Source organism: Microcaecilia unicolor, chromosome 1 (genome assembly GCF_901765095.1).
Source record: "Microcaecilia unicolor chromosome 1, aMicUni1.1, whole genome shotgun sequence".
Taxonomy (NCBI): Eukaryota; Metazoa; Chordata; class Amphibia; order Gymnophiona; family Siphonopidae; genus Microcaecilia; species Microcaecilia unicolor.
In genome coordinates this window covers 238,919,170-238,946,043 of record NC_044031.1, presented here as the reverse complement: position 1 = coordinate 238,946,043, position 26,874 = coordinate 238,919,170, and the positions used below count along the sequence as shown (strand labels likewise).

General features: G+C 45.5%; 1 protein-coding gene across 1 annotated transcript in view; it reads left to right on the top strand.

Moving 5' to 3' along the window:
* Positions 1 to 26,874, top strand: part of GALNT12 (polypeptide N-acetylgalactosaminyltransferase 12) — a 251,211-nt gene that overhangs the window by 165,280 nt on the left and 59,057 nt on the right. Inside the window, exons 6-7 of the mRNA XM_030204961.1 lie at positions 3,137 to 3,313; positions 17,885 to 18,016. Coding sequence (XP_030060821.1) covers positions 3,137 to 3,313; positions 17,885 to 18,016 — 309 coding nt within the window. The remainder of the gene's footprint in view (positions 1 to 3,136; positions 3,314 to 17,884; positions 18,017 to 26,874) is intronic.

Here is a 26,874-nt window from a genome sequence, read left to right as displayed (position 1 = left end):
TGTTTGGGGTTTAGAATCCAACTCTACCCTCCTAGGCCCTTTTTCTTCTGTTCCAGGCTACACTCTCACTTAGTTGTGTTTCTTTTCAGGTCAATCTCAGTTATGTCCTCGCTGTTGCGAGGCCCAATTGACCAATGTTCTTTGTTTAGAGTGAGCCTGGTGAATCCCACCTGGTCTGGGTGAATGAGCGTCGGCAGCATGGGTGCAAGTCTGTTCGCCAGCACCTTTGCCAGTATTTTGACATCTGCATTCAGAACCGAGATGGGTCTGTAAGAACCACAGTCAGCAGGGTCTTTGTCTGGTTTAGGCAGCACCGCGATCCATCATGGATGGGGGTAACGTTTCCCCACCTCCTACTTGGTTAAAGGTCAGCAAGTAATGGCGCCAATTCAGGGGCGAACTTCTTGTAAAATTCGTTGGGGAGTCTATTCAACCCTGGAGATTTGCCAGATGGCAAACCTTTAATAGCCTCTTGTACCTCAAGTGGGGTAACTGGCTTGTCTAACAGTTCCTGATGCCCTTGAGCCAGGGGAGAAAGCTCACTATCCACCAGATATGAGTCAATAGATTCCAGAGAAGGAGTAATCTCTTGGGCATATAATGCATTATAATATTCCATAAAGCGTTTACGGATGTGCACTGATGTTAATAACATTGTGCCTCTATCCTCACGCACTTGCTTCACCGTACGGTCTACCTTTTGTCTGCGTGGCTTTATAGCAAGAAGACAACCTGCCTTATTAGAGAATTCATAGGCTCCCACCCTGTGCCTAGCCTGCACCCAGCCAAGTTGTTCCGAATATATAGAATCCAGCATCATCCGCTCTTCTCCCAGCTGTTGTAAAATCTGAGGGGACCTATGTGCCTTATGCTGCCCTTCAAGTTGCTGTATACGCTCCAGACAGCGTGCTATTTGTAACCTACGCACCTTAGAACGCTTACTGGTGATTTTTAAGAAATAGCCCCTAGATACCGCCTTCATGGCATTCCATACTGTGGCAAGCGAGGGCACAGAGTCTATGTTAAGCTCCAAGTACTCCTTCACCCAAAAGAGTTTTATCACAGATCTCGTTGTATATTTCCTGTTCCAACCCTAGAAGCCCTGCCAGTTGTGGGCCTTGTTAATCCCTATTTTGTTTGAGGCAATCTGGTAGCTAGGAATTCCCATGTGTAAGTACATAAGCACTGCCACGCTGGGAAAAGACCAAAGGTCCATCAAGCCCAGCACTCTGTCTCCGACAGCGGCCAATCCAGGCCCCAAGAACCTGGCAAAAACCCAGAATTTAATAACGATCAATGGACTTTTCCTTCAGGAATCTGTCCAGACCCCCTTTAAACTCAGCAAGGCCAGCTGCCGTCACTACCTTCTCTAGCAATGAGTTCCAGAGTCTAACCACACGCTGAGTAAAGAAAAACTTTCTCCAATTTGTTTTAAACCTACCACATTCTAATTTCATCTTGTGTCCCCTAGTTCTATTATTGTTAGAAAGCATAAACAAACGCTTCACATCTGTCCGCTCTACCCCACTCATTATTTTGTAGACCTCTATCATATCACCCCTCAGCCGCCTTTTCTCCAGGCTAAAGAGTCCTAGCCGTCTTAACCTCTCCTCATAAGGTAGTCGTCCCATCCCTTTTATCATTTTCGTCGCCCTTCTCTGCACCTTCTCCAATTCCTTTATATCTTTTTTGAGATGAGGCGACCAGAACTGAACACAATACTCCAGGTGTGGTCGCACCATGGAGCGATATAACGGCATTATAACATCCTCATGCTTGTTTTCCATCCCTTTTCTAATAATACTCAACATTCTGTTCGCCTTCTTAGCCGCCGCAGCACATTGAGCAGACGATTTCAATGTTCTATCCATGATGACTCCCAGATCCCTTTCTCGGTCCGTAACTCCTAAAGCGGAACCTTGCATGACATAGCCGTAATTCGGGTTCCTCCTTCCCACGTGCATCACTTTGCACTTGTCAACGTTGAACTTCATCTGCCATTTGGACGCCCAGTCCCCCAGTCTCACGAGGTCCTCGTGTAATCTTTCACACTCCTCCCGCAACTAGACGACCCTGGATAACTTTGTGTCATCTGCGAATTTAATTACCTCACTAGTTACTCCCATCTCAAGGTCATTTATAAATATGTTAAAAAGCAGTGGTCCCAGCACAGACCCCTGAGGGACCCCACTAACTACCCTTCTCCATCGAGAATACTGACCATTCAATCCTACTCTCTGCTTCCTGTCTTTTAACCAGCTCTTAATCCATAATAATACACTGCCTTCGATCCCATGACTCTACTACTACTACTTAGCATTTCTATAGCGCTGCCAGGGTTACGCAGCGCTGTACAAGTTTAAACATGGTGAAGGACAGTCCCTGCTCAAGAGAGCTTACAATCTAAAGGTAACAAACTACGTAGTCAGTGTAGGTATCATGAATGGGGATGGTGGTTAGGCGCCAAAAGCAAGGGAGAAGAGATGGGCTTTGAGTAAGGACTTGAAAATGGGCAGGGAGGGCGCATGGCGTATGGGCTCGGGAAGTCTCCAGTTTCCTTAGGAGTCTTTCATGAGGCACTTTGTCAAACGCCTTCTGAAAATCTAGATATACAATATCCACCGGCTCACCTTTGTCCACATGCTTGTTCACCCCCTCGAAAAAATGCAGTAGATTTGTGAGGCAAGACTTTTTGCATTCTGCTTGACTTTAGAGAAAACAGTTACTCACCTGTAGCAGGTGCTCTGAGAGGACAGCAGGATCAATGTTCTTACATACCCACCTGCCTCTATAGGAGTTGAATTTCATCAGCTGTGCACATGTGTAGTGCAATGCTTCCAAAGTGTTCCAGAAGTAAACTGGGCAGCATTCATGTGCAAACTCTGTTGGAGTGACATCACTCATATTTAAGAATATTTATTCTGCTTTCTTCGGAGAACACCTGCTACAGGTGAGTTACTTTGTTATATCTTAGAAAAATCACTATATTTATAACTAGAAAGTATCACTGTAAGAATACCACACAAAATGTATGTTCCTTTTGACATTAGTTTTGTTGCATTTCTCTTTCATTGTTTATAATGCAGTATTTGGAGGACTGATATTTTTCTCTTTATAATTTGTTTTGTTTTGGTAGATTTGGCAGTGTGGAGGAAGTCTGGAGGTCCATCCTTGTTCTCACGTTGGCCATGTTTTTCCCAAACAAGCTCCTTACTCGCGGAACAAGGCATTAGCTAACAGTGTTCGAGCTGCAGAAGTTTGGTTGGATAACTACAGAGACGTTTTCTACCACCGTAATCCTCATGCTCGTTTGGTGAGTTGGGCTTATTGTTTCCCCTTTCCTCCATTTGCTTAACTCATGCATGTATGTGGGGGAAACTGGGTGTGAAGATACATAGTAAAATGTTAGGGTAGCAGGGACTGTGTAGCTCATCTGTCAGTGGGGTTTTGTGTATATTTTTCTCTATTTTCATTGTATGGTGGGGCGAGGAAGGGGTATGTAAAGAGATTGTAGGAGTTGGGGGGTGTGAGGACAGATGGAGGAGGTGATTTGAGGGTAGGGACTGTGGTGGGCATTATTGACTTCACTGTACATTGTAATTTTATTTTATTGTTACTATTGCTTTTTTTCTTCTCTTCTTTTTTAAGTTAATCCATAAATATATTACATTGCTGACACGTAAAATTGTCATGCCAATAAAGTTACCTAAATCTGAATCTTTGGGTTTGTAGGAGGGAGAATATATGTATATATTTGTTGGGTTTTATATACCATCTTCATGAACAAATATTATTCAAAATGGTTTACAAGTGTAATAGAAACAAAAGTCAGAGTTAGGAAACTAACAGACAGTATAGACCAATAGCGATAAAATCACTCATCGCTCAAAATACTCCTACTTAGTGGTAGCAGATTAAAACCAATAAAAACAGCTACTTAGCCTGGAAGAGATACCATCTTTAAACTATTGCTAAAATATAGCAACACATGACACTGTTGATTATCCACAGGCAACTTCTTCCAAAATATCAGCCCAATCATACTAAAAGCATAAAATCTCGTCTCCTTTTGAAATTTTATCCAAAGAAGGAATCTCCAGGAAGTTACCTTGTGAAGACCTTGGGAATGAATTTTTTTTTAATACACTGATCTAAAATTAAGAACTTTAAAAAGTAACATCAGCAGCTTAAACATACATCTTTCTTTTATCAGGAGCCAGTGTAATTTTTAACAACAAAGGCTGGGTGTTCTCTCATTTCTTTCCTTCTAATAACATTCTCACTGCAGCATTTTTGTATGATCTCCAATTCCTGTATTTGGCCCTCAAAGCTATATACAAAGCATTGCAATAATGACTATTACTACAACCAATCATTTCTATAGTACTGCTAGGCGTACACAGTGACAATGTTAACAAATCTGTGTAAGCCACATTGAGCCTGCAAATAAGTGGGGGAATGTGGGATACAAATGCAATAAATAAATATTACACATTATATGCAGGTACTTTCTCCAGGTTGCCAGGATCAAAGCCCACTGCACTAACCATTAGGCTAGTCCTACAATGAATATAGAGCTATGGGGAGAGGATGTTTTTTGGGGGGAGGTGGGTGTGTGCATGCATGCGTGTGTGTGGGGGTGCAGGAGGGGTGAGATGAAGTGGATTGGGTAGTGAGGTGGAGGGGAGAGGGTTGGTACAGGTGCATGTGCCTGTTCATATGTGGTTGTTGTGAATGGGCAGGTGTGTATGAGTGGGGATGTAGAGTGTGTGCCTCTTGGCATACAGGCATTTTGGCCCCTCACCCCATATAATTTAGTCTGGTTGCTTATTCTTTATTATCTTGATAGACCAGTCCAGATGAGTTGGTTATGCACCTCAACTAACAGATGCAGTCAGAGAACATATATCTGGTATAGGGAGTGGTGCAGCCCTGGAACTTTCCAGTGTTTATCTCTGTCTAGCACATCATGCAGATGAACTGGTGCAATAGATGTCTTCTTTGTTGGGCCTGACTCCCTGGGGCTCAGGCTATGGTTTGCAATCCTGTGGTTCAGTCCTTGACCATTGGGAGTTCTTAGGGATTGGTCTACAAACCTTCCCATAATTGGTCTAAGGCAGAGGGGTTCTCCCTCCCCTCAGCCCACAGGGCCTCTGCCAGCAGGGGTGCGAGGGGAATTATTTCTCTCCCCCCCCCTTTACTCTAAGACCTCAGACCATGGCTTTGCCCAGTCCTGGAGGTTGGAGAATTTTAGGCCAGGGTAGTGGTCAAGTCCTAGCCTGGGGGGAGGTGAATATCTCAAAAAACATATAGTGGAATTAGAACAGGGTCAAAGAATTGTGACCAAATTGATAAAGGGGATGGAACTCCTGTCATATGAGGTTAGGGATCTTCAGCTTGGAAAAGAGACGGCTGAGGGGGGGGGATATGATGGAGGTCTACAAAATCCTGAGTGATGAAGAACGGATAAAAGTTAATTGATTTTTTTTTTTTTTTTTTTTTTTTTACTCTTTCAAAACAATACAAAGACTAGGGGGCATTCAATGAAGTTGCATGGAAATATTTTAAACAAATAAGAGGAAACGAGGGATCACTTCTACATCCCAACCTCCAGTCTCTGGCTTTCATGGCCTGGAGTTTGAGATCCTAGAATTCGCTTTCTGTCACTCTCTCTCTTTTGCTTTTCACTGAACTGAAGAACGTGGTCGCATGATGGGCGGGAAGGCACTCTGCACATATGCGGTTGACCGCACAGCGTGCCTCAGAAGGCTCTAGCAAACTTTTTTGCTATGAATAATGCCTGCTCCCGGGCCGACATGGATCGTTGATCTATATGTGAGAATGATCAGCCTGCTGTCCTTGGAGAATACCTGCTACAGATAAGTATCTTCGCTATATCTTGCACTGATCTACACAATTGGTGTGTGGGGTGCTTGGGGCCTGACCATGACCCATCTAACAATGTTCTTTGTTTACAAATGCAGAAAAGAACACACAAGGCTTGTCAGGCCCATCAGATGGAACTTTTTGGATCCTCTGAGTCCGGTCCATCGATGCTGGCATCAGAAGCATGGACTCCAATGGCTGCCACAGCATCAGCCAACACTGGAGTGCACTAGCATCAAAGTCTCTGCCTTTCTCGACATTGGGCACTGGTAGCAAGTCCTGGTGGATTCGTCATCGTCACTGGCACCAAGGGACACCAATGCCAAGCACTGGGCGAAGACCAAGAAGCATTGGCATCGGTCCCCTTCAATGCATGGTGCCAGGAGCTTCAGGGCATCAGTATAGCTGGCATCTGTAGGGTGTAAATAAATAATTAGGATAATAATTACCCACTGATTATTTATTCCAAGATTCCTAGCTCAGCCTAGGGTTACATTATACGGGAATCTTGGTGCTGGCACCCTGCCAGTGTTTTGTTCCCCGCCAAAGAACAGAAGCCACGTCACAGATGATATTATTATTATTTATTATAGGTAGAAAAATAGAAACACTCTGCAATAGCTTATATGCAATATAATATCTCTTATTGATATGCACACTAACAAAATATATTGTCTAACTACACTCTGATTATCCTGAGACTACGTTCAGTAATGATTAGAACAGTACAAATGATATCCTAATGATCCTTATGAAAATTTATCACATCTTATGCAAAATATACATTAGCAGCTTTCTCTGACCAAGAGCTGACATAAACCAGTCGTACTTAGATAAAACCACTGCCTAACCCCAGACTAGGAAATATATCACTGTGATCTCACCACGCTGTCCTGATGACGGCTGCAGATGAGACCGGAGCTGATTTTCCCAAAGACGCTCTCTCAGCTGTCTGTGTCTTAGATGTAGTGCAGGTCTTTCTCAGCAAGCAAGCAGGTTTCCGTCTCTCCGTTGGTTTTCAGAACCAATATCTCTGCCACAGGTATTTGCACCAGTTATGCAGGTCACAAGGTTGGTATCAGTCTCTGGCTCACCCCGAGCCTTGTTGGATTTCTCAGGTCCTTACCAGGTACTCCTCCTCCAACTAACTCCCTTCTCCCACTCTTCCCGTGTTCTTCCAGACCTCCCGGTCGGGTGATAGCCTGGACCAATTATGATCACGTACAGTCCAGTGCATGGGGAAGAAGAGTTCTTTGTTTTGTGACCTTGAAGATGGTAACTTCTGGTGCCATGAGTATGACTCCCTTCCCAGCTTCTCAGAGATAGAAGGGGGATGGTTGGAACACAGAATGTCCTTGGCTTCAGCAAGCCTGTCAGTGATTTTCCACAAGCTGAAGCTGGATCTTGCTGACACAGAGATGTGCAGGTCAGAGGGTTGCAGCAGCCATCTTATTGTACCAAGATGTCATAGGCTTGTATAGGCCAAGACCAGCTTAGGCTAGATCACAGGGAAATACCCTTACACATCCAAGAAGCATTGGCACTGAGAGGTCTGCTCCCCCTCTGTAATTCTGGTACCGTCACCATAGCGCCCATGCAGCAGGCTGCATCCACACCAGCACTGGCCCGAGTCATACTGATGCCTTTCCTCGATGACTGTTTCTGGGCCATGCTGAAAGAAGAGTTGGCAGGATTGCTACAGCTCCCAAGTGCTCAGACGTTGACTGTGCTTGCACCAGCCATAGCACTCAGTCACTCTGATCTTAAGGTCCATGACACCCCTGTGAAGCGGTCTCCAACCCTTATGCCTCAAGAGGCATCAGTGTCTCCCCATGCATGGCACTACTGAACATTGGGGGAGGAAGCTCCCTTGAGGATGAGATGTGAGAAGGTACCTTGGCGCCTGACCCCGTGGCTGGGACATACATCCAGCCAGTCAAAACAGGGGCAGTCTCAGCAGTCTTATCAAGATCTTTTTTTGTAGTCTGAAACGGACCAGTCATGGGAGTCTGAGGAAGAGCTAGAATACCTCTCGTCGGAGGAGTTTATAGCATACTCTCAGATCCCTCGCCACCTGAGGTCTCCACCTGAGCCCATCTCTTTTACCCATTTTATTAAGGAAATGGCAAAGACCATTCCCTTTAAGTTGGAGATGGAGATCGAACCTAGGGATGAGTTATTTCAGGACCTAGAGTTTGATTCTCCTCCCAGAGATGCTGTAACAGTTCTGCTGCACAAGATTCTCTGGGACACACAGATGAAGAACTGGGTACCCCTCTCTCTGTGCAGGTTGCATCAAAGAAGGTAAATTCCATGTTTCAGATCCAGAAGGTTCCCGGATTCGAGAAAGCCAGGCTTCCACACCACTCCTTGGTGATAAAATCCATTGTCAAGAGCTGAACTAAGAGTTCCAAGTCTCATGCCTCGGTGTGACCAGGCAGAGAGGCTCAGACCCTAGATTCCTTTGAGAGAAAAGTTTATCAGGTCTCCATGCCAGTCTCCTGCATCCAGGACTACCAGCTCTAGACCAGCATTTACTTTGCAGTCTTTGTTCCGCAGTGTAATAGACTTTCCCATTCCCACAAGCTAGGGGCACATATAATACTTTTGACATTGTGCCCAGACTGTCCGCTTTAGGTGTGGGGATGTGCAGACTGTAATGGCTGCGTGTCTGTGACCTTGAGCCTGCAGTTCAAGAGAGGCTAGCAGACTTACCTTGCCGGGGAGACAATCTTTTCTGGGACAAGGTGGAAGAGGTTGCTGACCTCATCAAAAAACATACTGATACCATCCGGCGGCCTCCTTCTGGATCCTCCTCTACTAGGAAGTTTTCTTGCGGGCCTCAGAGAAGCACCTATTACTCTCAAAGGCGTAGGCTTGCATCTGTCCGGCCCCAGCAGCAGCCCCAGACCCAATGCTCTTAGGCCTGCCAGCCCAGTCCACAGAAGTCACGGTCTGCTCTCCAGCCAAAAGTGGGTATGAGCTTTTGACTGACTCCAGAGGATCATAGCTGCAGTCAAAGTATCCATTTTTGGACTACCTACTGGTAGGGGGGAGGCTGAATTTTTACCTGGCCACTTATGACCTCCAACCAGTGGTACTCCGAATAATCCAAGTGAGATGTGATCTAAATACCTTCAAATTGTCCACTACAAACCTCTTCTCACTATTCGGCATGAGCAGGTACTTGCAGAGGAAATCTATGCTCTTCTTCAGACCCACACAGTCGAGCCCGTTCCACCAGGGCAGGAAGAACAGGGATTCTATTCAGGTACTTCCTCATCACCAATAAAATGGGAGGATTAACCCATCCTAGATCTAAGGTTCTTGAACAAATATTTGGTCAAAGAGATGTTCAGGATGATTTCCCTAGGCATCCTTCTTCCCATGATTCAGAGAAACGATTTGCTATGCTCCCTGGACTTAAAGGATGTATATACCCACATCCAGATACTTCCCAGTCACTAGAAGTACCTCAGATTTATAGTAGGGAAGCACCACTTTCAGTACCGCATTCTGCAATTTGGCCTTGTATCTGCGCTTAGGGTCTTCACCAAATGTCTTGCAGTGCTGCTACACAGACTGGGAGTACATGTGTTTCCCTACCTGGATGATTGGCTGGTCAAGGGCACCGTCGCAGGAGGGTGCTCAAGAATCAATGCATGGATTAATGAGACAAAGCCAACATGGATTTAGTGAAGGGAAATCTTGCCTCACCAATCTATTACATTTCTTTGAAGGGTGAGCAAACATGTGGATAAAGGTGAGCCAGTCGATATTCTGTATCTAGATTTTCAAAAAGTGTTTGACAAAGTAGCTCATGAAAGACTCCAGAGGAAACTGGAGAGTCATGAGATAGGAGGTAGTGTCCTATTGTGGATTAAAAACTGGTTAAAAGATAGAAAACGGAGAGTAGGGTTAAATGGTCATTATTCTCAATAGAGAAGGGTAGATAGTGGGGTTCCCCAGGGGTCTGTGCTGGGACCGCTGCTTTTTAACATATTTATAAATGATCTAGAGATGGTAATAACTAGCGAGGTAATTAAATTTGCTGACGACACAAAGGTATTCAAAGTTGTTAAATCGCAAGAGGATTGTGAAAAATTACAAGAGGACCTTATGAGATTGAGAGATTGGGCATCTAAATGGCAGATGATGTGAACAAGTGCAAAGTGATGCATGTGGGAAAAAGGAACCCAAACTATAGCTATGTAATGCAAAGTTCAAAATTAGTAGTCACCGACCAGGAAAGGGATCTAGGTGTCATCATTGATGATATGTTGAAACCCTCTGCTCAGTGTGCGGCGACGGCTAAGAAAGCAAATAGAATGTTAGGTATTATTAGGAAAGGAATGGAAAACAAAAATGAGGATGTTATAATGCTTTGTATTGTTCCATGGTGCGACCGCACCTCAAATATTGTGTTCAATTCTGGTCACCGTGTCTCAAAAAAGATAAAGGGGAGTTAGAAGAGGTACAGAGAAGGGCGACTAAAATGATAAAGATGACTTCACTATGAGGAAGGCTAAAGCGGCTAGGGCTCTCCAGCTCGAAGAAAAGACGGTTGAGGGGAGATATGAGAGAGCTCTATAAAATAATGAGTAAGAGTAGAACAGGTAGACGTGAAAAATACTAGGACTAGTGGGCATGCAATGAAGTTACAAAGCAGTAAGTTTAAAAAAAATTGGAGTAAATATTTCTTCATTCAATGTGTAATTAAACTCTGGAATTCATTGCCAAAGAATGTAGTAAAAGCAGTCAGCTTAGTGGGGTTTAAAAAAAGGTTTGGATGGCTTCCTAAAGGAAAAGGCCATAGACCATTATTAAAATGGACTTGGGGAAAATCCACTGCATATTTCTACCGTGTTTCCCCGAAAATAGGGCATCCCCATAAAATAAGACCTACCGAGGTTTTTGGTGCCCTTAGAAAATATAAGGCCTCCCCCGAAAGTAAGGCCTAGCAAAGTTTTGTTTTTCCCGGTAAGTAGGGTCCCCCCCCCCCTGAGATCGCCGGGCCCCCCTCCGTCGTTCTGAAACTAACCCCCCACCCGAGGTCGTCCCCCCCCACCCGAGATGGCGCCCCCACCCGAAGTCGCCGGACCCCAACCCCCTCTGTCGCTCCGAAACTAACCTGCACTTAAGCCTCCTTTCACTTTCCTTCCAGTTCGCAGCAAGCAGCAGCAGTAGGAGGGCAGGCCACTCCTTCCTTCCGTGTCCCGCCCTCGCCTGACGTAACGTAACGTCAGGCGAGGGTGGGGCTCGGAAGGAAGGAGAGGCCTGCCCTGCCCTGCTGCTCCTGCGAACTGGAAGGAAAGTGAAAGGAGGCTTAAGTTCAGGTTAGTTTCTGAGCGACGGAGGGGGTTGGGGTCCGGCGACTTCGGGTGGGAGCGCCATCTCGGGTGGGGGGGGGGGGGCGACCTCGGGTGGGGGGTTACCGGTAGTTGTAGGAGCGACGGAGGGAAGGTGGGCGGGCCAACCGTGTTTCCCCGAAATATTAAGACATCCCCTGAAAATAAGACCTAGCGCCTTTTTGGGCGCAAAAATTAATATAAGGCAGTGTCTTATATTCGGGGAAACACGGTAGGATAAACAGCATAAAATGTATTGTACTATTTTGGGAATCTTCCAGATACTTGTAACTTGGTTTGGCCACTGTTAGAAACAGGATTCTGTCCCAGCAGGGGCGTATCTGCGTGGGGCCACAGGGGCCTGGGCCCCCGCAGATGTCGCCCTGGCCCCCCTCCCCGCCGTCAACCCTCCCCCGCTGCTTACTTTTGCTGGCGCCGAGGTCCGACCCGCAATCGCCGTTTTTCGTCTTCCTCCGTGGCCATGCTTCCAGGAAGTAACGCTGCAGTGCTGATTCGTTGAATCCAGTTCGACGTCTGACGTCAGACGCCGAACTGGATTCAACGAATCAGCACTGCAGCGTTACTTCCTGGAAGCATGGCCACGGAGGAAGACGAAAAACGGCGATTGCGGGTCGGACCTCGGCGCCAGCAAAAGTAAGCAGCGGGGGAGGGTTGACGGCGGGGAGGGGGTGGAGAGAGGAGGCGGCGGCGGCGGGGGGGGGGGGAGGCAAAAATGTGCCCCCCCTCTCTGGCTCTGGCCCCCCCTACCGCCGGATTCCAGATACGCCCCTGTGTCCCAGTATAGCAATACTTATGACTTATCAGGGTGTTGGAGTTGCTATGGTTTGTAATCAACTATTCAAAGTGCCATCTCCAACTCATTCAACAATTGGAGTATATAGGGGTCCTGCTAAACACAGTGCAAGCTTGGGACTTCCTTCCTCAGAATCGAGCGATTGCTCTGTCAGTTGTCGACCAGCTTTGCAGCAGCCAGCAGGTATCAGCTTGGCATCTGTTGAGATTGCTAGGCCTAGTGGTTAGAGCACCTATCTTTGACATCCAGAGATGCCTGGTTCAAATTCCACTTCTGCTCCTAGTGATCTTGGGCAAGTCACTTAAGCCTCCATTGCCTCAGGTACAAACTTCGATTGTAAGCCCTCCAGGGACAGGGAAATAGACTGCTTTCCAACCCTCATAACGCAGAATGAGGGACCCCTTCTGCATTCCAACCTCCAGACCGTGGCCTTCACAGCCTGGATGTTGAGAGCTTAGAATTCACCTCCTTAAACCTACTTGAGGATGTCTCCAGAATTTTGCTGGCTTCCACTAAGAGGTGTTCTTTTAAATGGAAAAGGTTTGCCATCTGGTGTGAGGGCAAGGCCCTAAATCCGCAAACTGATCCTAAACAAAAACTGCTTGAGTACCTCCTACACCTCTCTAAGTCTGGTTTTAAAAACAACTATGTAAAGGTTCACCTCTCTGCAATTAGAGCTGCTTATACTTGTGGTGTCGGATGATTTCTGACACACAGTATCCTGAGAGAGAACTCAGTGCTGTTCATTGCTAGCAATAAAAGCTGAATTGTTTTGGAACCAATTTGCCTCTTGTCTCCTGTTACACTTATACTTGTGTGGAGGACAAGCCCATCTCTATACAGCCTCTAGTTGTTCACTTTATGAGAAGTTTGATGTTGACAAAGCTCCCTGTCAAACCTCCCACAGTGTCTTGGGATCTCAATGTCGTCCTCACCCAGCTGATGAAAGTGCTTCTTGAGCCACTAGACTCCTGTCAGCTAAGTACCTGACCTGGAGGTTTTGATTTTGGTGGCAGTTACTTCCGCTCGCAGAGTGAGTGAGCTTCAGGCCCTAGTAACTGATACGCCTTACCCTAAATTTAATCATGACAGGGTAGTCCTCTGCACACATCCTAAGTTCCTTCGTAAGGTAATGTCAGAGTTCCACCTTAATCAGTCAATCGTTCTACCAACATTCTTCCCAAAACCACATGCCCATCCTGGTGAAAGTGCATTGTATACCTTAGACTGCATACGAGCCTTAGCCTTCCATCTGGAGTGGACTAAAGCCCATAGACAGTTGCACCCAGCTTTTTGTTTCTTTTGAACCCAACGGGATGGGGACAGCCATCAGTAAGCACATTTTATCCAGTTGTCTAGCAGATTGCATCTCCTTCATTTATACCCAGGCTGGGCTGACTCTGGAGGGTCATGTTACGGCTTATAATTTCAGAGCCATAGCTGCGTTGGTAACTAATTTGAGGTCAGCCTCCATTGAGGAGATTTGCAAGGCTACAATGTGGTCTTTTCACACATTCACATTTCATTACTGCCTCGAGCAAGATAACAGTCGGTTTGGTCAGACAGTTTTGCAGAATTTGTTTGGTGTCTAGAATCCAACTCCACCCTCCGAGGGCCCATTATATTCAGTTTCAGGCTGCACCTCCACATCAGTTTTCAATTTGTTTTGAATAGTTTTGCCATTTTGAGACTCTATTCTGCTACTGTTGTTGTTTTCGGTGAACCTGGTAGCTAGGGATTCCCAGATCCTCTGAGACAAAGTTACCTTGTTGCAGGTGTTCTCCAGCCTTTTATATGTTACTGAGGGTCCATGCTCACACATCGGTAGGGAAAGCACTAGCACATGCACGATGGGGCTGCTGCCGAAAGCTTCTTAAAGTTACAGAATGCTGGGTAGCATCCTGTACCAGGCTCTGTCAAATGACATCACCCAGATGTAAGGATTCCTGTCTTGCTGTCCTCAGAAAACATGTGCTACAGATAAGTAACTTCGCTTCACCCTCTGCAAAAAAAATAGCTAGCTATCCACTACATTTAGAGACCCTGGATTTTGCCAAAAGGTTAATAGTAAACTCAAGCATTTGAAGGTCGGACCACATTAGAGGAGGTATTTGGACCCCTTTACTAAAAGGGAGCCTGTACAAAAGAAGCAAAAGTACAGTCCAACTGGTGACTCCTTTAATGTGTATTTGCCATGTTAATCCTTACAAGATTCAAATTATCTATCACATGTAGAAAAATGGATATGGCTAATATTTATGTCCTCCAGTATCTCCACATGTTTAAGGTTCAAGGTTCAGTTTATTTGCTATACCGCTTGTATATGTAAAAGTCTAAGTGGTTTACAATGATAAAATTGTAACATTAGTAAGGGGGGATAGGGCAGTACAAACAGACAACAAGACAAAGACAAGGAAATAATAAGAGAAATAGATTAGAGAGTATGTCAGGGGGAAGAAGAGGATGAGACATGTGAAAGGGAAAACAAGACAGCTCGCATTCTACAATTATGGTTATGTTTATTAGAGTTCCTTTCTTTTATTCTTGTTTTTAACTATGTACACTACCTGGCTTGTATAGATACAATGGTGTACATAGTTAAAAACAAGAATAAAAGAAAGGAACTATATAGCATGATAGAAAAGCTTCTAACAAGCAGTCATACCAGATAAGTTCAAGCCTAGCTGGAGCAAGATGAAATCCAAAAGTGGAAGCTGTCAGTTCGGTGGTTGTGTGAAAAGCCATGGAAAAATAATATGCTTTAAGTGATTCCTTAAGTTTGTGAATTGATGTCTCTAGTCATAGGTAAAGGGGTAATGAGTTCCATAGAGAGGGAGCTGAGACCCTGAAGCATGCGTTCTGGAAAATATTAAGATGGACATGATGACGAGATGGAACAGACAATAGTTTTTTTCTTTTTTTTGGGGGGGGGGGGGGGGGGTGGGGGTTGAGAGGATCAAAGTACATGAGAAAGGGAATAGAGTATGAGATGGAAAACCCAAGGCCTGAATCTGATGGCATAATACTTATAGGGCATTCTGTAAGTGACAGAGAGCTAATGTTCATTTAGGAAAAGTGGGGTGACATGATCAAATTTTTTGTGACCATAGAGAAGTTTAATGGCTGTGTTCTATACCAATTTAATTCTATGTAGCTGTGTGTTTGGTAATCCCATCAAAAGGGATTTACAATATTGAAGCTTCGTAATGACCAAAGCTAAGAGTAAGATGGGAAGAGTCAAAAGGTCTAGAATAGGATGAAGTGAATGGATCTGTCTAAGTGTAAGTCATAAGTAGCATTTCATGCAATAGATGTTAGGGCTTGGTAAATCAATAAAAACACTAAATATGAATTGTCAGAAGCATAACTTGAATGACATAAGCTAAACCCTAGAAACTAGTGACATATTTATCACCATAATGGAAAAAGAAATCCCTATATTTTAATGACAGATTTCTTTCCTACCATAAGAAAGAGGGCTCTGTAAAATCTATAGCCCAGTATACACAAAGCAGTCAGAGTCTTCGCTGGGATTTAACCACATTTCCTCCTGTTAATTCTTTCTCCTTCCCCTTCCCCTTGCTGTCCTCCCTTCCCAGTTTTTTTTACTTAGACTTGTTGCAGGATCCCTGCCAGCAGAATTGAGCAAGGTAGCAGTGAAGATCGGAGGAGCCTGCCTATGGGGACCTTATTCCCCATTGGCAGGATCTGCAGCCTTGCTCATTTTTACTGCTGGCAGATCATGGGGTCCCTGCTGGGAGACTCTGGCAGTCTTCACCGCAGCCATAGCCTCGCTGTATTTCTCTGTGAGCAGGGCTTGGGGTCTGTACTGGCAACGGCTGCTATTGCTGCCTTTCCTCTGCAAGCTGGACTCTAGGTCCTTGTCAGCAGATAGCATCGTTCTTCCCTATGGTGCGCCTTTCTCCATTTCCATGCCAGCAGGAGATAGGGTCCTTACTATCAGCTTCCACAGGTCTTGGCCACGATAAGACCTTGTTTAATTCTTGTGCTGGCAGGAGATGGAGTCCCCGCTGGCAGGCACTGCTACTCTTTGCTTGCTGTGGCCTTCCCCTTTCATCTGGTGGGGGATGGGGTCTCCGCCAACATACTTTTCATCTGGTGGGAGATGGAGTCTCCGCCAACATGCTTTTCTGTTTGCTGGGCCAGCCCTGCCTTCTACTACCAGTGGAGAATGGGTTCTATACCTGCATCTCATTAATGTTGTTGTGGGAATTCCTTTTGTTGGAGCACAAGGTTTGTTTTTATAAGTGCAAACAAACCTGTGTGGATGGACAAGATGGATGGGCTCTCTTTAATAGGCGCTATCTCTTGGGCAAAATGCACTTTAAAAACACAGAAAAGGAAAAAAAAAATCCCAGAACCTTAGACTTTGATGCTTTTTGTTATAGTTGTTCCAAAAAGCTTTTCCAAATTTCAGAGTTGAGAGGACCTTACAAGAGGAAGTGATCAATATTATGTCCTATACATGTGCTTTGGATTAAGCTTTTTGAAAGAGAGAAGAGTGCAATATCTGGGAAGAATAAAGTTTTTCCTTGTCTCACAATTATTGAGGCAACTTCAGTCTGATGGAGAGCGGTGCCACATTACAGTAAAGTGACAGTGGGTATGTGGAATTCTAACAGAATATTTTCTTACCAGAAAACATGAGTAATGTTGAACTACAACACTGCTGAGTACAAACTCTGATATTCAGTATTTCAATAACTCTTCTGGCCTTGTGAATACCCAAAGCAGCTTGCAATACATAAAATAAATAGAAACAAAAAACATGCATCAATTAAACCAGTTTCGTTAGGACTGGAGTTTGTTATCCCTCATGTTCACTTAACAAAAAACAGACCTAAATAATCAGTATAGTACAAACAGGACTGGCCTGTTCACTAGGCAGACACTTAGAATGGCACAGTTTGGGGGCAGCAGCAGTACTTGGTCTCCAGTATCTTTCTTCTCTCCCCTCCCTGTGTTCTCTAGCAGCCTTCTCCTTCCTTCCTTACCTCCCTTCCACTGAGGGAGCGACATGGTAGTCAGCATCTATAAGAGATGAATCGCAGGTGGCTGCAGGTCCTTGAGCACACACAGATGCTTAAGGTCCCATGTTGACCATAATGCATCTTCTGTAGATGTTGACTGCTGTGCTGCTGCCCTGAAAGTAAGCTGTTGAAAGGGGGAGTGGAGGAAGAGAAGGAAGGAATGAGAGAGATGCTGGACACCATGCGAAGGGAGAGCATGCTCGTGGTGCTGCTGACTGCCGAGCTTTACTGACTTGGGGGTATGTGCTCCGAATTTCTTCACCTGACAGGGCATGGGGATCTGGCTGCTAGATAGGTATGTGGCAAAAGTGGATGGGCTCAGGGATACATCCCTGCTGTACTTTAAGTTTAACTGAAAGCCCAAACAGAGCAGAAGTAAACCTGTGTGTTAAAACAGTACATCCTGAATATTTCTGGAGATTTGTACTGCAAGAGAAATTGTTTTTGTAACTATTTGTTCAGAGGATAAGTTCCTGGAAATGGCTCCCAAACCCTGTCTTGGAGGATGTCAGCCCAGTTGAGCCTGTGATGAGTAGCATGAGAGATTTGCATTCACTGCTTCTGTTGTATTCTAAGTTATCTCATGCATATTCATTGTGGATATCATAGAAACCCAACTGATTGGATATCCTCTAGGACAGGTTTGTTAACCACTGCCTTAGGCTGTTAGGGTAGTTTTGGGGACCACCAGTTTGATCAATTTTTACTTGGAAGCTCTATATAACAAAATACATACATAGTATACTGTAACAGCTTACATCTGTTTGCTTTTTGGTTTCTTTCAGCAAGCATATGGAGATGTGACTGAAAGAAGAAAACTTCGAGAAGATCTAAAGTGTAAAGATTTCAAATGGTTCTTGGAAAATATTTACCCAGAATTGCATGTCCCTGAAGACCAGCCTGGTTCTTTTGGAATGGTATGGTGAATGCTTCCTTGTTGTGCTAGACACAACCACATATACTTCTGTACTGGAGACAAACATAGTATAGATTAGGATATAGAGTACAATATAAGTACATGTCATACTGGGAAAGACCAAAGGTCCATCAAGCCCAGTATCCTGTTTCCAACAGTGGCCAATCCAGGTCACAAATACCTGGCAAGATCCCAAAAAAGTACAAAACATTTTATACTGTTTATCTCAGAAATAGTGGATTCCCCCCATCCATTTACTAATGGTCTATGGGCTTTTCCTTTAGGAAGTCGTCCAAACCTTTTTAAAACTCCGCTAAGCTAACCGCCTTTACCACATTCTCTGGCAACGAATTCCAGAGTTCAATTACACGTTGAGTGAAGAAAAATTTTCTCCGATTCATTTTAAATTTACTACATTGTAGCTTCATCGCATGCCCCCTAGTTCTACTATTTTTGGAAAGCGTAAACAGATGCTTTACATCTACCCGTTCAACTCCACTCATTATTTTATAGACCTCTACCATATCTCCCCTCAGCCGCCTTTTCTCCAAGCTGAAGAGTCTTAGCCGCTTTAGCCTTTCCTCATAGGGAGGTTGTCCCATCCCCTTTATCATTTTCATTGCCCTTCTCTGCACCTTTTCTAATTCCACTATAACTTTTTTGAGATGCGGTGACCAGAATTGAACACAATATTCGAGGTGCGGTCACACCATGGAACGATACAAAGGCATTATAATATCCTCATTTTTGTTTTCCTTTCCTTTCTTAATAGTACCTAACATTCTATTTGCTTTCTTAGCCGCAGCAGCACACTGTGCAGAAGGTTTCAATGTATCATCAACGACGACACCTAGATCCCTTTCTTGGTCTGTGACTCCTAACGTGGAACCTTGCATGACATAGCTATAATTCGGGTTCCTCTTTCCCACAGGCATCACTTTGCACTTGCTCACATTAAACGTCATCTGTCATTTAGACACCCAGTCTCCCAGTCTCGTAAGGTCCTCTTGAAATTTTTCACAATCCTCCCGCGATTTAACTATGACCATACTTTGTAAGTCTACTCTATGTAACTATGTCATCTATGTGATACTTTGTCCATACCTTGTATTATCTCTGTGATACTTTGTACCATACTTGTAAGCCGCACTGAACCTGCTATCGAGCGGGAAAGAGCGGGTTATAAATGCCACAAATAATAATAATAATTAACGACTTTGAATAACTTTGTGTCATCAGCAAATTTAATTAGCTCACTAGTTACTCCCATCTGTAGGTCATTTATAAATGTTAAAAAGTAGCGGTCCCAACACAGACCCCTGAGGAACCCCACTAACTACCCTTCTCCATTGAGAATACTGACCATTTAACCCTACTTTCTGTTTTCTATTTTTTAATCAGTTTTTAATCCACAATAGAACACTACCGCCTATCCCATGACTCTCCAATTTCCTCTGGAGTCTTTCATGAGGTACTTTGTCAAACGCCTTCTGAAAATCCAGATACACAATATCAACCCACTCACCTTTATCCACATGTTTGTTTGTTTATTTATTTATTTATTCCATTTGTACCCCCACATTATCCCACCTTTTTGCAGGCTCAATGTGGCTTACAGGGTGTTAATATGGTATAGTCATTACATAATCTTAGATATAGTCGGTAATAAACTGGAGGTAGAAGAGGAATTAGTTAGAAGGTATTAGGTAAGGTCGTGTTAGAGGTGTTTTGAAGCGTTTGGGTGGTATACGGAGTAATTTGTCTCATCAAGGATTATTTTTGTAGGCCTTGTTGAAGAGATATGTCTTCAAGGATTTGCGAAAGCTGGTTAAGTTGTCCGTGGTTTTCAGGGTCATGGGTAGTGCGTTCCATAACTGTATGCTTTTGTACGCAAAGGTAGTAGCGTATGCCTGTTTGTATTTAATTCCTTTACAGCTGGGGAAGTTCAAATTGAGGAACTTGCGGGCTGATCTTCTGGCATTTCTGGGTGGTAAGTCTATTAGGTTCAGCATGCAGAGTGGGGCCTCTGCGTGAATGATTTTGTATATGGTCGTGCAGATCTTGAACTCAATTCGTTCCTTGAGCGGGAGCCAGTGCAGTTTCTCTCTTAGGGGCTTTGCGCTTTCGTATTTGGTTTTTCCAAAAATGAGACGGGCTGCAGTGTTCTGGACTGTTTGGAGTTTTTTAATGGTCTGTTCTTTGCATCCTACGTACAGAGCGTTGCAATAGTCCAGGTGACTTATCACTAGTGACTGTACTAGGGTGCGGAAGATGTATCTTGGGAAAAAAGGTTTTATTCTTTTGAGTTTCTACATCGAGTAGAACATTTTTTTCATTGTGTTCTTCACGTGGGTATCAAGTGTGAGGTTTCAATCTATAGTGACTCCCAGAATTTTCAGATTTTCTGAGATGGGGAGTGTGCAGTAAGGTATGGTTATGGTAGGGTAGTTGTTTGTGTTGTATTGGGAAGTGAGAACCAGACATTGAGTTTTTTCCGCGTTCAGTTTTAACTTTAATGAGTCCGCCGAAGAGTGCATGATTTGGAGGCTTTGATTGATCTCGTTGGTTATTTCGTTTAGGTTACTTTTGAACGGGATGTGGATCGTAACATCGTCCGCATATATGTAGGGGTTAAGGTTCTGATTGGCTAGTAGTTTGGCTAGTGGTATCATCATCAGGTTGAAAATAGTTGGTGAGAGGGGGGATCCTTGAGGAACTCCACATTCCGGTGTCCAGGGCGGTGATCTGTCACTGTTCGTTGTTACTTGGTAAGACCTGGTGGTGAGGAAGCCTTTGATTCAGTTGAGAACTGGGCCTCCGATTCCAAAATATTCTAACAGGTATAATAATATTCCATGGTCTACCATGTCGAAAGCACTAGACATGTCGAATTGTAGTACGAGTATGTTTTTACCGGTTGCAATTGTTTGTTCACCCCTTCAAAGAAATGTAGTAGATTGGTGAGGCAAGATTTCCCTTCACTAAATCCATGTTGACTTTGTTCTTAATAATACTCTCTACGATTAGGGAGGTCACATGATGGATTGAGAGAGGAAGACGTGTTCCTGAATCTCTCTTGGGCTAACCCCCCCTAAGGCCTTAAAAAAAACACGCCTAAATACAGCGAAATGGTTTAATCCGATTCCCCCAAGCTCTCTAGAGGATATGGACTCATTTGTCACGAGAGAAACTAGAGCGATGCCGAGTCGAACAGTGAAAAAAGACGCAGAGAAACCGAGAGCGTCGACAGCCCCAAAGATGGCGGCGAGCCCAAAACAGGAATTCGGCTCCTCATTCACTGCAGAACAACTTACCCAGCTGACAGAGGCGGTAAGAACGGCATTAGCACCAGAACTCACTAAACTTAATGACCAGCTTGCTGGGGTTGAAACTCTCTTGGTAGACACAACTCGCCGAACGGGAGAGCTTGAGGTCAGAGTATCCGAGATTGAGGACACTGAAATCCACAGAGAAACAGCATTCAAAGATATGCAGCAGGAATTAAACTTCCTCCGCAACCAAGTTGACGACCTCGAGAACAGGTCACGGAGGTCGAACCTTCGAATTATTGGAGTACCGGAGTCGATTCCTGACCGATCCTTAACTACCCAGTTGGAGCGATGGCTAAAATCAGAATTCGCGCTCTCGGACAGTGCAGGGCCACTGTGCCTCGAACGAGCTCACCGCGTGGGGAGAAAGAATCCATCGAACTCCAGGCCACGTGCAGTACTCATAAAAATTCATAACTTCATACATAAAGAGAAGATTTTGAGAGGGGCCCGATCAAAGTGGGAGTCGCTATCGTTGGAAGGCGGACAAATCCGAATTTTTCAAGATTATTCACTGGCCATGCAAGAGAGACGGAAAGCTTTTAGCCCCATATGCCAGAGTCTGGTAGCGAAGAAACAGCGTTTTATGTTATACCCCGCACAGCTGAAAGTTCAAATTAATGGGCTCTGGAAAACCTTTACGACGCCGTTGGAGGCGCAATTGGCGTTGGATTGCGACCAGGCTCCCGACGCGCAGAAGGCCTGAGGGATTTATAATTTAGCAACACTCACAATACAATGTGGACTTCTTATAAACCAGAAGCGGATAAATCGAGTCTTGTAAGCAGCTCCTCGCCATGCATGGGACAATTATAGTGAACTGCTAGGCATGTATATGATTTTGATGTTGTACTGAAGATATTAAGTTTGTTTAAAGGCATAGACAGATTAGAACAGAGAAAGATTCACCTGAGGGGGGGAAGCACCTTCATCATTAGACCTTCTCTCTTCTAACCGGTTTCCGGGAAGAGAGTGTGGGGCTATTCAGGGGATGGGGATGAAAAAGGGAAGGGAAGTGGGAGGGGGGAGGGGAGAAGGTTAGGTGGGAGAGGAGACAGGTACACTTGGCAAGGATGGATGGTCCCAGGGGGCTAAATTTAACGAGTGGTATAATAAAAGCCAGAAACTCCGGGTGAGCTGGGCACCTGGGGTATTAAAAGATAATAGCCACTATACTAACACCAACAGGCCCTCATATGACTCCAAAAGGTAACTCTACAAGATTCCTGACTTGGAACGTTGGCGGGATTTCCACTCCAATTAAACGAGCCAAAATACTGGCTGCGTTAAACAGACATAAAGCTGATGTGATATGTTTGCAGGAAACCAGGTTAACTCCAGAGGAACATTTAAAGTTGAAAAGAAACTGGGTGGGGGAGGTACATGCGTCGTCGGCTGAGGGTAGGAAGAGAGGAGTGGCCATCCTGCTCCGGAAGGGATTAGTAGCTAGAACACAATTAGTAGAAAGTGACCCCCAGGGACGATATGTATTAGTCCACTTATGGCTGCACAATAAAGAATATTTAGTAGTAGGGGTGTATGGCCCGAATTTATATGAGAGATCATTCTATGACCAAATTGTGCAATCATGCCTCCTATATCGGTCGCTGCCATTGATAATTATGGGTGACTTCAACTTGATGGCAGACCCCCGATTAGACAGTTCTGCGCCGAGACGGGCAACTAGGGGAGGGCAGGGCAGAAGAGCCTTAAGCCAATTTATGCAATCCCTGTTGGTGGTGGATGTTTGGAGGACATTAAACCCTGAGGGGAGGGGGTTCACGCACTTGTCTAGAGCTCACGGTACATTCTCAAGGATCGACTACATATTAATAGATAGGAAGATTTTTTCACAAGTACAGGAAGCGGAGATAGGTCCTGAAGAAATAACGGACCACGTGATGGTCTGGGTAGACATCAGAGCCCTGGGAGCTGATCACAAATCTATGGGGTGGCGATTCCCCTCTTACCTTTCAGATAACAAAGAATTCCAACAGTATATCCACAGCAGATGGGCAGATTATTCCGATTTTAATTCATCCTACAAAGATCGCCCAACAGTATTTTGGCAGGTGGCGAAGGCCGTTATAAGGGGAGATATAATAGCTTACATAGCTAGGAGAGAGCGTAGAATAACAGGAGCTATTATTAACTTGGAAAATAACTTCCAAAGAGCAAAACGCAGATACCTATGCCCATTACCATATTTCTACCCTCTGTAATCACTGTCCTCTCATTCATTTCCTTGCCACCCCCTCCTGGCCTCTTCCACAGGGTTCTACCATTCCCATCATCTTCCTCCATCCTTCCTTCTAGCCCAGCATCTGATTCCTCTTTCTTCCCTCCTGCCCTCTCCCCCATAGTCCAGCATTTTTCTCTTTTTCTCCCCTCTCCACCTCCTATGTACCTCTCCCTCCCTCTCATCCACCCCGATGTCCAATATCTCCCCCTCTCATTCCCACTGTCCACCATCTCTCTCACCCCCTCCCAAGCAGCATCTCTTTCCTCCCCTCTGCCATCATGTCCAACATGTCTCCCTCCCCTCCACCCTTTGTCTAACATTTGTCCCGTTCCTCCACCCCTATGTCCAACATTTCTCCCATTCCTCCACCCGTATGTCCAACATTTCTCCCTCCCTCCTCACGTACCATTTCGCCCTCCTCTCCTCTCCTATATTAAACATTTCTCCCTTTTTCACCACCTATCCCCTCTCAATGCAGCATGTCTCCCTCCCTGAAGAACTTGTGCTTCAGTGTCTTCCACTGCTCGGTCCCTGCAGCATTCTTTTTTTCGCCCATCGCCGACAGCGCTGCGATTCATACAGGCTGTCAGACTGTGAGCCCTTGTGCATTGATCCCACACCTTAGCTGAGTGTGTCGGTGTCGGAAGGCGGCCGGACAACCCCAAATCTTCACCTGGAAAGGCCGCCGTTCCCTGGAAGTTGAGCCTCCAGGTGCGGGCGGTCTGCAGGTCTTCTGGAACCACGCGGGGTTGTTGCCCAGGAAAGACACGGGTGGAAAACAGATACCCAGAAGGAGGTAGTCAGGATCTAGTCCGCGGTCAGGGCAGGCAGCAAACAAGCAATGGTTAGGATTTGGTCCGAGGTCAGGGCAGGCAGCAAACAAGCAATGGTCAGGATTCGGTCCGAAGTCAGGGCAGGCAGCAAACAAGCAATGGTCAGGATTCGGTCCAAAGTTAGGGCAGGCAGCAAATAACAGAGTCCAAAACAGGCAAAGGTCAAAAATCAGGAACAAATACAAGAAGGTCCAACTACACTGCAACTACCCAGGAACTGAATAGAAGCTGAAGCACAGAAGGACTGAAGGCAAGGCTTTAAATAGTAAGACAATCAGAGTCAACCATCCTCAGCTGAATCCAAAATGGCTGCCCCCACAGGAGATCTCAAAGGACCAAATATGGGCTTCCTTCCTGTCCTCGTTACTCCAAGATGGCTTCCTAAGAGATGATCTATCCAAGATGGCTGTACCCCTAGAGCTATCCAAGATGGCTATGACTCTTGAGCTAAGTTGGCTGCGGCCATTGATCCAACCAAGATGATGGCTGCCAGAAATAGGAAACAGAAACAGACCCTCCTACGACTGATCCTCGTCCCTTTCAGACGGAACTGCGGGATGACCTAGCCGGGAGGAGCGTCGAACAGGTGAGGGACGTGACACAGGCTGCTCCGCTTCCCCTTGCCGCGTCCATCCGGCCCTCTCTGATGCACTTCCTGTTTACTTAGGGCCAGATGGATGCGGCAGGGGGGAGCGGAGCTGCCTGTATGAATCGCAGCGCTGCAGGCGACGGGTGAAAAAAAGAATGCTGCAGGGACCGAGGCAGTGGTGGGGTTGAGAAGAATTTCAGGCAGGCAATGCTCCCGGACGGCCGGACCCGCAGGAGAAAAGGCAGCGAGGGATGTTGTTGGGCTGGGGCTAGATAGGGTGGGCGGGCCTGGAGCAAAAGTGGCTCGGCCTGGGCCCGTCCAGGCCCGCCCCTGGCCTAGAACTTCCCTAAGTTTCTTCAGTACCTTCGGATGTGTGCCATCCAGCCCCATCGCTTTGTCCATCTTTAGTTTAGCCAGCTCCTCACAAACACAGTCCTCCATTCATATTTGTATTTGTCTTCTGCAGTTCTGCTCCTGGCCCTTCAGCTGTGAACACAGATCAGAAATATTTGTTAAGCAATTCTGCCTTATCTTTATCCGTTTCTACATATTCCTCCCCTTCACCTTTGAGTGTCACAATGCCAGTTGGACACTTCTTCCTATCACTAGCATATCTAAAAAATGTCTTCCCCTCCCCACTTTTACCATATTGGCTATTTTTTTCTTCCATTTGCATCTTTGCTTTCCTGACTATTCTACCAGCTTCTCTTAGCTTTTCCAGGTCTTCCTGTTTCTGCAATCTCTTGTAGTTTATAAAGGCTAACCTCTTTTTCCTTCCCTTTTCAGCTACTACTTTTGAGAACCAAAATGGCCTTCTTTTCCTCTTTTATTTACTTTCCTTACAAAAAGGTTTTGTTGCCCTTACAATACCTCCTTTCAGTTTTGCCCACTGCTTTTCAACTTCTTCCAGATGTTCCCATCTAGACAGCAATTCTACTACTACTACTACTACTTAACATTTCTAGAGCGCTACTAGGGTTACGCAGCGCTGTACAAATTAACAAATAAGGACAGTCCCTGCTCAGAAGAGCTTACAATCTAAAGGACGAAATGTCAAGTTGGGGTAGTTAAGATTTCCTGAGAAGGGGTGTAGTGATTAGGTGCCGAAGGCGACATTGAAGAGGTGGGCTTTGAGCAATGATTTGAAGATTGGTAGGGAGGGGGCCCGGCGTATGGGCTCAGGGAGTTTGTTCCAGGCATGGGGTGAAGCGAGGCAGAAAGGGCGAAGCCTAGAGTTGGCGGTGGTGGAGAAGGGTACTGAAAGGAGGGATTTGTCTAGAGAGCGGAGGTTACGGGTGGGGACATAAGGGGAGATGAGAGTAGAGAGGTAAGGAGGGGCTGCAGATCGAGTGCATTTGTAGGTGAGTAGGAGAAGCTTGAACTGTATGCGGTATCTGATCGGAAGCCATTGAAGTGACTTGAGGAGAGGGGTGATATGAGTATATCGGTTGAGGCGGAAGATAAGACGTGCGGCCGAGTTCTGGATGGACTGAAGGGGGGATAGATGGCTAAGTGGGAGGCCAGTGAGGAGTAGGTTGCAGTAGTCAAGGCGAGAGGTAATGAGAGAGTGGATGAGAGTTCGAGTGGTGTGCTCGGAGAGGAGGGGGCGAATTTTGCTAATGTTATAGAGGAAGAAGCGACAGGTCTTGGCTATCTGCTGGATATGCGTAGAGAAGGAGAGGGAGGAGTCGAAGATGACACCAAGGTTGCGGGCAGATGAGACGGGGACGATGAGGGTGTTATCAATTGAGATAGAGAGTGAAGGGAGATGAGAAGTGGGTTTGGGTGGGAACACAATAAGTTCCGTCTTGGCCATGTTTAGTTTCAGGTGACGGTTGGACATCCAGGCAGCAATGTCGGATAAGC